At 40.5% G+C, this 12000-nt stretch overlaps 1 protein-coding gene across 6 annotated transcripts in view; it reads right to left on the minus strand.

Annotated features, from left to right (window-relative positions):
* The window catches only part of Wrn (WRN RecQ like helicase), a 179887-nt gene that overhangs the window by 54416 nt on the left and 113471 nt on the right, over positions 1 to 12000 (minus strand). For 5 of the 6 annotated variants that reach the window (XM_045158705.1, XM_045158706.1, XM_045158704.1 and 2 more), the window contains exons 20-22: positions 11580 to 11761; positions 10247 to 10348; positions 9679 to 9771 (exon numbers count right to left, since the gene is read on the minus strand). In XM_045158705.1, coding sequence (XP_045014640.1) covers positions 9679 to 9771; positions 10247 to 10348; positions 11580 to 11761 — 377 coding nt within the window. The remainder of the gene's footprint in view (positions 1 to 9678; positions 9772 to 10246; positions 10349 to 11579; positions 11762 to 12000) is intronic. The other variant, XM_045158707.1, reaches the window with a different exon arrangement.

The following is a 12000-nucleotide window of genomic DNA, read 5'->3' on the forward strand; positions in this document are numbered from 1 at the left end:
ATTTATAGAGTCAAACAATAATGAGAACACAACATACCAAATTCTCTGGGAACAATGAAGGCAGTCATAAAAGGTAAATTTATTGCCTTAAGTGCCTATATTACGAAATTGGAAAGGTCGCAAGTAAACAACCTAATGCTTCACCTTAAAGCCTTGGAAAAAGAAGAACAAGGCAAACCAAAAATCAATACACAGGAAGAAATAATAAAGATTAGGGCAAAAATTAATGAAATAGAAACAAACAACAACAACAACAAAAAACAATCCAAAGAATCAATGAAACAAAGAGTTGGTTCTTTGAAAGGATAAACAAGATTGATAAACCCTTAGCAAATCTGACCAAAAGAAAGAGAGAAGAGACACAAAGTAATAAAATTAGAGATGAAAAAGTTAACATCACAACAGATGCCAGAGAAATTCAAAAAATCATAGGGACATATTATAAAAGTATATACTCCACAAAGTATGAAAATCTGAAAGAAATGGATGATTTCCTTGATTTATATGACAAACCTAAATCAAGAGGAGATTAATCACTTAAATAGACCTATAACTAGCATGGAGATTCGAACAGTTGTAAAAAATCTCCCAACTAAAAAACCCCCAGGCCCAGATGGACTCACTGCTGAATTGTTAGGCCCTAAAAGGCCTAGGCGTGAGGCCTAGTGGAACTTCCTGAGCCTAGCTAAAGTTTGGCGACCTGTCTCTGGCCAGCTATGACTCAGCAGGATGCCTAAGGGCTTCTGGCCTGCTACTTCCTCCTGGTAATTGTAATTACCATTTCAATAGTTAAAGTTTACTATTGGCCCTTACCTCTTCTCCCACCCTAAAATCCCCGCCTTCGTCCCCAACCTGATATAGGCAACTGCTCAGAGTAATAAAGCGAGTTGTTCCTACATTGCAAAGACTCCCGACTCAGTGTGGTTTTTCTCCGGTGGCCAGGAGAGGTTTCTGGGTCGTCCGACGCTCATCATCCCCTCAACCCCTAGGGAGGAACCAGCAGGCCTGGTCCTTCCCTCGGCACTACCTGACCGGGAAGGAGCCCCACATCTGGCGCCCAACGTGGGGCTCTGGGACCCCGACAGACTAGTGCACCCCGTGAGAGGCAGTCGTTGAGGAGGTAATCGGTGTATGCGGGTGAGCGTACCCTCATAAGTTATGAGGTAGTCTTCCTATTTACTGCACTAAGCTTTGCTTCTATAACCTGTACTTACTTGTCGACATCTCTTTGTTCCCGTTCTCTTTCCCTTCACCTTCGGTTTGCCGTGGCTTTTGTATTTCTAAAGGCTTGTGCTTCTCTCTCTCTCTGCTTGGGCCTGGGAAGGCAGGCCAGCTTTTTTTGCCATTACGGAACTTCCCCTGGATCTGTAACCTTCAGTAAATATTCCTTCCTCCAAAACTGTACCTGGTCTGGAAGTTTATCTCAACAAACCTAAAGCTGTCTGATAAGCTGAGATGAACCTGACCATGTGGATGTTAATCTTTTGGAAACTTTGCTTTAAAAAAATAGACATGGACTTGATACTTACAAGTAAAGGTGTCTTCTGGAGTGATAAACCAAATTTTATGGACTATTCAGATAAAAGTTTAAAAATTATAAGTGCAGACAGCATTAAACCTCAAGGCTTGCCTTATAAGCTTTCTAAGAGGAAAGAAAGACTACAGGGAACTTCGTTGGAACTGGGCTACTGGCATAAGGGCTGGCTGCGTCCTGCTGCCCAGGCCCAAAAAGAGTTTAATCAGGGTTAAATTTGTAATAGCCTGATATGCTTAGCTAGAGATATTAAATTAAAAAAAAAAATAAAATTTGTTTTTTCTTTGTTTTGGTTTTTCGAGGTAGGATTTCACTCTAGCCCAGGCTGACCTGGAATTCCCTAAGAAGCCTCAGGGTGGCCTAAAACTCATGGTAATCCTCCTACCTCTACCTCCAGAGTGCTGGGATTAAAGGCGTACACCACCACGCCCAGCTGAGATTTAAGATTTTAATCTAAAACACCTCAAGCAAGTTACAGGCACTGAGACTAATTTTAGGTTATGATGGTTCAATTTACATTGTTTTAGTCTCTCCTTGCTATTCCTTATACCAATTAAAAGTGTTTACTCTGTGCCTTTATATGTTAAGTGTTTAACTTGTTTAATTTTACAAATCTCAGTATCTTATATTGGTCAAGACTGTGGGGACCTTTAAAATTAAATTAAGTACAATTTATAATATATGATAGTTATAAATCTATTGGGAGCCAGGGGCAAAATTTGGTAATTTAAATAGATGGACCCCTCCTGGCAGCTTGTGCCTGGCCCTCCCCTACTGGGAGTTGGCGGACAATCCACCTCCTGGGAGACTGCCACGTGGCTCCCTTGGACTGACCCAGGTGGAGACAAGGGAAAAGTCCGCCCTCTCGTGGTGACTGGGCTCACCGCTAACTTACTAGGGCAAGACATCCTTGGAGAGAAATTAACTGGATGAGGCCTTGGATACCCATAACTACTGAAGAGCTGTCCCCTTTGTTTGACCTCCTAAAGGATCTTAACTTCTCCTCTCAGGTAATTTTGTCCCCTTGTCATCAACAAATTTTTTTATAAGGTACAACAGGCTATAATTTGCCCATCTCCCTCTACATTTTCTCTGGGGAAACATTATGTACTGCACTGTTGGCCCAGGAAGGTGAGCCCATCCAATGGATCCACCTCTCAATCGGTGGGATCCCCAGAGTTTATTCTATAACCAACCAGGTTGCTGATTGCATTATCAAGGGCAGAGACACCTCTGTCCGGTTGTTTGGCACAGAACCTCACCTTATTGCCACTCCCTTTAAGATAACTGATTTCACCTGGCTTCAGAGAAATAATAACAGAGTTGCTACGGCTCTCGAGGGGTTTCTAGGTAAAATTGATTGCCATTATGGCCCCCACAAATGGATGGAAGCCCCCCAGGCTTTTTCTGTCTCAACCTAACCCTGACTTTCTTACCGTGTTTACCGATGGAGGGCGCCTGGGGACTTCCCTAGTCATTTACCCTCCTTTAAAACAGAAAAAAGAGCCTATCCCCATAAAGTCACTCTCCCATGAGGTTGAGGGGTCAGCACAATTCAAAGAACTATTTGCTGTCGTTCTAGCTTTAGACACTATTCAAGAGCCATTTAACTTATTTTCTGACAGCCTTTATGTTGTTAATTTATTACCCAACCTGGTTGAAGCCCATATTAGATTGGACTCCAACCCTATATCTCCTTCGATGATTCAAGCTCGTTCCCTACTCAAACAAAGAATCAATCCCATTTTTCTTCAACATCTTACCAGGATTTCTCTCTCAAGGAAACAATTTGGCTGATAAAATGGCTTCTATGCCTCAATGTAATACTATTACAGAAGCTACACGCTTCCACTTATTGACCCATGTCAACTGGAGAGGTCTCAAGCACAGGTTTCCACAGGTACCAGTCAAAAACCTTAAAAAAATTGTCCGGACTTATAAGTCCTGTCAGCCTTTCCTCCAAGTACCCCCCCTTCAAAATACAGGAAACAATCCTCGAGGGCTCCGCCCTAATCATCTTTGGCAAATTGATGTCACACACTATTCTCCATTTGGAAAGCTTAAATATATCTTTCTTTCAGTCGATACCTTCTCCCGCGCCTGCTGGGCATCAGCACATGCCGGGGAAAAAATCTAAACATGCCATTAGTGATATGCTTCAATGTTTTGCCACTCTTGGACTACCTGATCAAATAAAAACAGATAATGGCCCCTGCTTCATAAGCAAGACCTTTATAGATTTTCTCCAGACCTAAAAAATTTCACATTCCACAGGCATCCCATACAACCCCCAGGGCCAAGCTATAGTTAAAAGATATAATCAAACTCTCAAGTCTCAATTACAAAAACAAAAGGGGGAATCCTTACCCCCACATGACCAACTAAGAAAGGCATTATTTACCCTAAACACTTTAAACTTTTCTAAAGAAAATAAACAATTATCCCCTTTTCAAAAACATTGGTCCTCATCTGTTACCTACAGTTCTATCTGGGTAAGATGGAGGGACCCATTGACTGGGGCCTGGAGAGGGCCTGATCCACTCCTCACAGCAGGGAGAGGGTTTGGATGTGTCTTCCCTCAAGATGAAAAAAGACCCATTTGGGTACCAGCGAGGGACCTAAAATATTTGTCTGAACAAGGGGACACTGACAATCACTTCTCTAGGGAGTGTCCCACCCCTGAGGACTGTTCCTAAAATGGTCCTTTACCTTGCTAAATTAAATAACTCCCTCCCTTGTGGAGGATTGCTGGCTTTGCCTCCAATCTGGGCCTCTCTGGCTGCTTGCAGTACAGTTGTCCATACGACCTTAAAAAGCTGCTCAGCCACCTTCCCCATCCCCATCCAGCTTTTCCCAATGTTTCCTCTGGGCATTTGGGCCTTTCCTTCTCCTAATAATTCCAGTATAGATGTGAGATACATTCATATTTCCTTCTGTAATTTTAACAAAACTGAGCCCAGTGCTCAATGCTGCCCGCCTTCTGGAATGGCTTATGTTTGCGGAGGCAAAATGGCCTGTAACTTTCTGCCCAGCAATTGGATGGGCCTTTGTGCCCCAGCCACCTTAATCCCAGATGTAGATATCATTCCTGGAAGCTAGATTCCTTGGCTAAGGTAGTCCTACAAAACAGGAGAGGACTAGACCTACTAACAGCCGAAAAGAGAGGCATATGTTTGTTTTTACAGGAAAAATGCTGTTTTTATGCCAGTAAATCAGGAATCGTCCAGGACAAGATTAAGAGGCCCCAGGAAGACATGGAGAGGAGGCGACGGGACCCCCAAGACAACCTGCTACAGACGGGCTTACATGACTTCTTACCCTACATCCTCCCTCTACCTGAACCCCTCCCCATCCTTCTCCTCCTTCTTCCCCTTCTTCTCCTTCTCCTCCTTCTCCTTCTTCTCCTTCTTATCCTCACTGTTGGGCCTTGTGTAATTAACAAAATTACACAATTTATTTACCAGTGGCTAGAGGTAATAAAACCTCATCAGGTCGAGATATCACAGGCTGACAACTCAGAAATTAAGTTCCTCAGATGACCCACTGCCACCTCCCCTGCCCTCCATGTGACCAATGACGGGTAAGATCCCCCGGGGGGACAACCTAAGACAGGCCATGGAGTGGCTCAGTGAGCTAAACACCTGGTACTCAATGACGGGTAAGATCCCCAGAGGGGGACAACCTAAGACAGGGGCCACGGTGACTAATGCTCTTACAAAAACAAAAGGGGGAGATGTTGGGCCCTAAAAGGCCTAGGCGTGAGGCCTAGTGGAACTTCCTGAGCCTAGCTAAAGTTTGGCGACCTGTCTCTGGCCAGCTATGACTCAGCAGGATGCCTAAGGGCTTCTGGCCTGCTACTTCCTCCTGGTAATTGTAATTACCATTTCAATAGTTAAAGTTTACTATTGGCCCTTACCTCTTCTCCCACCCTAAAATCCCCACCTTCGTCCCCAACCTGATATAGGCAACTGCTCAGAGTAATAAAGCGAGTTGTTCCTACATTGCAAAGACTCCCGACTCAGTGTGGTTTTTCTCCGGTGGCCAGGAGAGGTTTCTGAGTCGTCCGATGCTCATCATCCCCTCAACCCCTAGGGAGGAACCAGCAGGCCTGGTCCTTACCTCGGCACTACCTGTGCGGGAAGGAGCCCCGCACTGAATTCTACCAGACCTTCAGGGAAGAACTGACGCCATTATTTCTTAAGCTTTTCCATAAAATAGAAAAAGAAGGAATCCTACCATATTCCTTCTATGAAGCCAGCATCACCCTGATACCAAAACCAGGCAAAGACAGAACAAAAAAGTAAATTACAGACCATTCTCCTTCATGAACATAGATGTAAAAATTCTCAACAAAATATTGGCAAACAGAATATAAAAATATATCAGAAAGATCATTCACCCTGACCAAGTAAGCATTATCCCAGAGATGCAGGGATGGTTCAACATACACAAATCGATAAATGTAATACAGTAAATAAATGGACTGGAGGACAAAAATCATATGACCATCTCATTAGACGCAGAGAAAGCATTTGACAAAATCCAACAGCCCTTCATGATAAAAGTGCTACAGAGACTGGGAATAGAAGGAACATATCTCAATATAATAAAGGCTATTTATGACAAGCCTACAGCTAACATATTAGTAAATGGTGAAAAACTGGAAGCTTTTCCACTAAAATCAGGAACAAGACAAGGGTGTCTACTGTACCCACTTTTATTTAATATAGTACTGGAAGTCTTAGCTATAGCAATAAGGCAAGAGACACACATAAAAGGGATACAAGTTGGAAAGGAAGAAATCAAGTTATCATTATTTGCAGATGACATGATTCTATACTTAAAGGACCCCAAAGACTCTACCGGCAAACTGTTAGAGCTGATAAACACCTACAGCCATGCAGCAGTATACAAAATAAATACACAGAAATCAGTAGCATTCCTATATGCTAACAACAAACACACAGAGGATGAAATCAGAGAATCACTACCATTCACAATTGCATCAAAGAAAAAACGTGCCTTGGAATAAAGCTAACCAAGGAAGTAAAGGATCTCTACAATGAAAACTATAAAACACTCAAGCGAGAAATTGCAGAAGACGCTAAGAAATGGTAAAACATCCCTTGGTCCTGGATTGGAAGAATCAATATTGTGAAAATGGCAATCTTACCAAAAGCAATCTACACATTTAATACAATCCCTATCAAAATTCCAAAGGCTTTCTTCACGGACATAGAAAAAACAATCCAAAAATTCATTTGGAATCACAAAAAACCTCGAATATCTAAAATAATACTGAGCAACAAAAATGAGACTGGTGGTATCACCATACCTGATTTTAACCTATACTACAGAGCCACAGTAACAAAAAAAGCATGGTACTAGCACAAAAGCAGATATGTAGATCAATGGAACAGAATAGAGGACCCAGATATCAGTCCAGGCAGCTATAGCCACCTGATGTTCGATAAAAATACCAAAAATACTCATTGGAGAAAAGACAAGCCTCTTCAGCAAATAGTGCTAGGAAAACTGGATATGTATCTGCAGAAGGATGAAAATAGATGCTTCTCTCTCTTCATGCACAAGAATTAAATTCAAATGGATTAAAGACCTTAACATCAGACCTGAAACTCTGAAAATGCTAGAGGAAAAAGTAGGGGAAACACTTCAACATGTTGGTCTTTGCAAAGACTTTCTGAATATAACCTCAATTTCTCAGGCAATAAAACCACAGATTAACCACTGGGACCTCATGAAATTTCAAAGATTTTGTACTGCAAAGGACACTGTGAATAAAGCAAAGAGGCAACCTACAGAATGGGAAAATATCTTTGCCAGCTATATATCTGATAGAGGATTAATATCTAGGATATACGAAGAACTCAAAAAGTTAAATAAGAAATCAAACAAGCCAATTAAAAAATGGGCTATGGAGTTAAATAGAGAGTTCTCAAAAGAAGAAATACAAATGGCGTTAAAGCATCTAAAAAAATGTTCTACATCCCTAGTCATCAGGGAAATTCAGATTAAAACTCCATTGAGATTTCATCTCACTCCTGTCAGACTGGCTATCATCATAAAAACAAATGATCATAAATGCTGGTGGGGATGTGGAAAAAGAGGAACCCTTCTACACTACTGGTGGGAATGCAATCTGGTCCAGCCATTGTGGAAATGGAGGTTGCTAAGACAGCTAAAAATTGATCTAACATATGACCCAGCTATAGCACTCCTAGGCATATATCCTAAGGACTCATCCCATTTCCTTAGAAGTATGTGCTCAACCATGTTTATTGCCACTCAATTCATACTAGCTGGGAAAGGGAACCAGCCTAGATGTCCCTCAACTGATGAGTGGATAATGAAGATGTGGCACATTTATACAATTGAGTTCTCAGCGGTAAAGAAAAATGAAGTTATGAAATTTGCAGGAAAACAGATGGATCTGGAAAGGATTACAGTATGTGAGGTAACCCAGGCCCAGAAAGCTAAGTGCCGCATGTTCTCCTTCATATGTGGATCCTAGCTACAGATGATTAGGCTTCTGCGTGAGAAGGAAAAAACTCAGTAACAGAGACCAGTAAGTTAAAAAGGAGATATAAAGGGAAGAGAAAGGAAGGGAGGAGGGTACTTAATAGGTTCGTATTGTATCTGTATGTAGAAGAATAGATTAACAGGGGTAAAAAGGCCCAAAGTCAGGGGAAGAGACTGAGTAAAGGAAAGGAAGAGGGAGGGCTAATCAAAATCTAAGAGGATGCAAATAAATCATATGGAATCCTTCGGTTTCGGACAATGGAAAACTCAGGAGCCATAGATCGTTGTTAGAAAATTTCAGTGCCAGGGATGGGATACCTCCAGTGAGTTTTTGGCCAGGGAGGACCCTGATGCCCCGAAAACATTATAGGCCATTACCGAAGCCCTGGGTTTCACACCAGGAATCGATGGTAAGACCCTATTGCTGAAGACTCCACATACTTGGGCTGCAAGGCCACTGAGAAATCCTGCTGGACCTGAGCTGATAACCTCCTCCATGTAGACTAGCTGAAAGAAAGTTGGAAGAAGCCATTCTACATGTAGTTCAATGGGAGAAAGAGATACCACCAGTAAAGATAGTCAACAGTTGACACTGCAAGCCTTATAATTGGCCAGCCAGGCCAAATGAGCCATCTGGTGCAATAGTGGCACATCTGTCATGGTGGAAACCAACTGCCCTCCAATTGGATTGGAGACCCACTCCATGGGGAGGGAATACATCCCTGATACTAAAAACTTAAAACAGACGTAGTCATGAGCCCTAGGGGTTTAACATCTGCTGATGTCTGGATAAGTGTATATACTATGCTTATCAAACTGCCCAGTAAGCACTTCTCTTAATATTTATACCCTTATATCAACACTACTCTCACTTTGAGTACAGAATCTTCTCTTTTCAGATGGCAGTGACCTTGGGATGACTCAGAAGGTATCATAGTGCTGGAGTGAAGTGACTGGAGTACTGAGTAACAAACATCTCTGTCACATCTTCCAAGGCTCAGAGTCTAATGCAGAAGAGATGGCGGAAAGAATATAAGAGCCAAAGGAAAAGTAGGACTCCTCATAACATGCTCCTCCACATACAAAATGGCGTGCATATCCATGACCTCACCATGCCTGACACTATCTACACAAGACCATTGTAAGAGGAGGAAAAGATCATGACATCAAAATAAAAGAGAGACTGATTGAGATAGGGAGGGGATATGATGGAGAAAGGAATTTCAAAGAGGAAAATGGGGTGGGGGGAAGGAGGGTATTACCATGGGATATTTTTTATAATCATGGAAAATGTTAATAAAACTTGAGAAAAATAAATAAATAAAAAATAAAATAAAATAAATTCATTATTTCATTTTTAAAAACTAAGATACAGCTGGGCATGGTGGTGCACACCTTTAATCCCAGCACTCAGGAGGCAGATCAAAGAGGATCATTGTGAGTTCAAGGCCACCCTGAGACTACAGAGTGATTCCAGAGCAGCGTGGGCTAGAGTGAGAAAAAAACAAACAAGCAAACAAACCAAAAAAAGCACTAAGATACATTTCATCCAATAAGAATTCAATAAAATATGATTTAAGGAGAAAGAAAAAGAAGACTTGTACCTGGACCTGCAATTATCACAGCATTTTTCAGTTCCCATAATGCCCAAGGAGGCCTTTCGTAGTTTTTTATCCTCAAAATGAGACAAGATGATTCTGACCAAAAGAAAGTTTTATGTTAAATGAAGTAAAATCATTACAAATAAATTTATGTTTGGGGGGGGAGGCTAGAGAGATGACTCAGAGGTTAAAGGCACTTGACTGCAAAGTGTGACAGTCTGGGTGTGAGTTCCCAGTACCCAAGCAAAGCCAGATGTACAAGGTGGCTCAGGCATGTGGAGTTTGTCTGCAGTGGCAAGAGGCCCTGGCATGCCCATACACATTCTCTCTCTCTCTCTCTCTGTCTCTAGCTGACTCTTCTTCTCTGTCTCTCTCTCAAATAAATAAATAAATCTGAGCCCTCATTACTTTATGCCAGTTTACTGAGGCACTAATGAAGTTTCCTTAAAGATTTAGCACATTCAACAAAATACTCTTTCAAAAACAATTCTAATTACCTAGAAAAGTTTTGTTTGAAAAAAGTATCACTCAAAAACTCATGATTTAAATTCATAAAACATATCATACATACTGTCGCCTACATCTGCTGGAATGAAGATATTTTTCCATCTTTGCCATCATCTTCAATTTGTATAATCGAAACTCTTCATTATGTATCTCAATAAAGTGATGCCTGCCAGGTGAAAATATTACAAAAATATATAAAATATATCATAAATTTTGTTACTTTTTAAGTTTATTTTTAATTATTTCATTTAAGTTTATTTTTAGGATCCTACAAAACCCTCACTTCTATCACAATAAAGAATATTTCTTTCTTTTTTACATCTTATTTTTATTTTATTAATACAAGAGAGAGAAGCAGAGGGAGAGAGACACAGATAGAATGGGCACACCAGGGCCTCCAACCACTGCAAATGAACTCTGGACATATGTGCCACCTTGTGCATCTGGCTTACTAGGGTCCTGGGGAATCAAACCTAGGTCATTTGGTTTTGCAGGCAAGTTCCTTAATGGCTACACCATCTCCATAGTCCAATAAAGAATATTTCTATTCTTCTACAAAATACTCTTGAATTCCTTCTCAGTTAATACCTTGACAGGAGAAAATTCCATCTATTTCTAAGTTTTATTTCTTTAGCTGCCTCTCACAAACTGTATTCACTGAAGTTTTTATTTTAATTTATATGCCACATACTTCTTGGTTTCTAGTAAGCCCTCTAATATATGGACTTTGAACTTTTCCCAGGAAAAGTTAACTTTTTTATTTTGATTTTCTAGGAGAAACTAAAATTATCTATATGAGGAATACTGATAAAGTATACCACTCCAATATAAACCTTCATCCTTAGTAGCTCTCCAGGGCACTTCTTGGCTCTCCAAAACTGGTTTGTTTTTCTTAATCATGGGGTACTTGGAGACAGCAGTCAATTATGATTTTTTGCCACAAAGATGAATTTATTTAAAATTGTGAAATAGCATTAAAAAGATGTTTGCTTACATCTTAGTTAATATGGATGTAACTCATCTGACTGTCAATTTCTAGCCTTCTGTGAAATTGCATGAATATCAAGCATCAGATGGTAGAAACCTCCTAAATGGCTAAGTACATCTTTCCAAGAATAAATATGTCTAGTCAAATAGTTTTACACATTGCAAAAGGAAGCAATAATTTAACCTGTAAGAAGTAAGGGAGTACTAGACCTCATCAAAAAGGATTTCATTCAGTCATATTTGGCTATCCAAACTAATTATCAAAATACCTCTGTACAATAATACTTAAGAAGTTATTAGAAGTCTAAATGCACAAATGAGAAGAGGGGAGAGGAGCAGAAGAGGGGTGGGAAGAGGGGAAGAGGGAGAGGAGAGAGACCTCTGTAAGATGAAAGCAATAAAGAGTTTACCTAGCTAAGTTAAAGTCTCCTGGGGCCCAGAGTAGGTGACAAGAACTTTGAAGTCCATCACGGCCCGCTCTCCCAATTTCCTGGTAATATGATTCCATTTCCTTAGGAGCACCATAATGAATAACTTTACGGACATCAGCTTTATTAATGCCCATTCCAAAAGCTATAGTAGCTATGACACACTGCAAAAACACAACAAAAAGTGACAATCATGTTTTATAGTATGAAAACTTTAAAAATAGTTGTTCATTAAAGTATATACTTTCAATCACTTGTAGATTAATTATCTACCCAAAATTCAGATTAAGGATTAGTGAGCATAAAATGAGATTTTTGTTCACTCTCTATAAAAAGTAGTGAATAAAAGCAGATTCTCTGAATATCTGGGAATATGAGACACAAAACGAACTCTTAAGATATT

The sequence above is a fragment of the Jaculus jaculus genome, chromosome 9 (assembly GCF_020740685.1).
Source record: "Jaculus jaculus isolate mJacJac1 chromosome 9, mJacJac1.mat.Y.cur, whole genome shotgun sequence".
NCBI lineage: Eukaryota > Metazoa > Chordata > Mammalia > Rodentia > Dipodidae > Jaculus > Jaculus jaculus.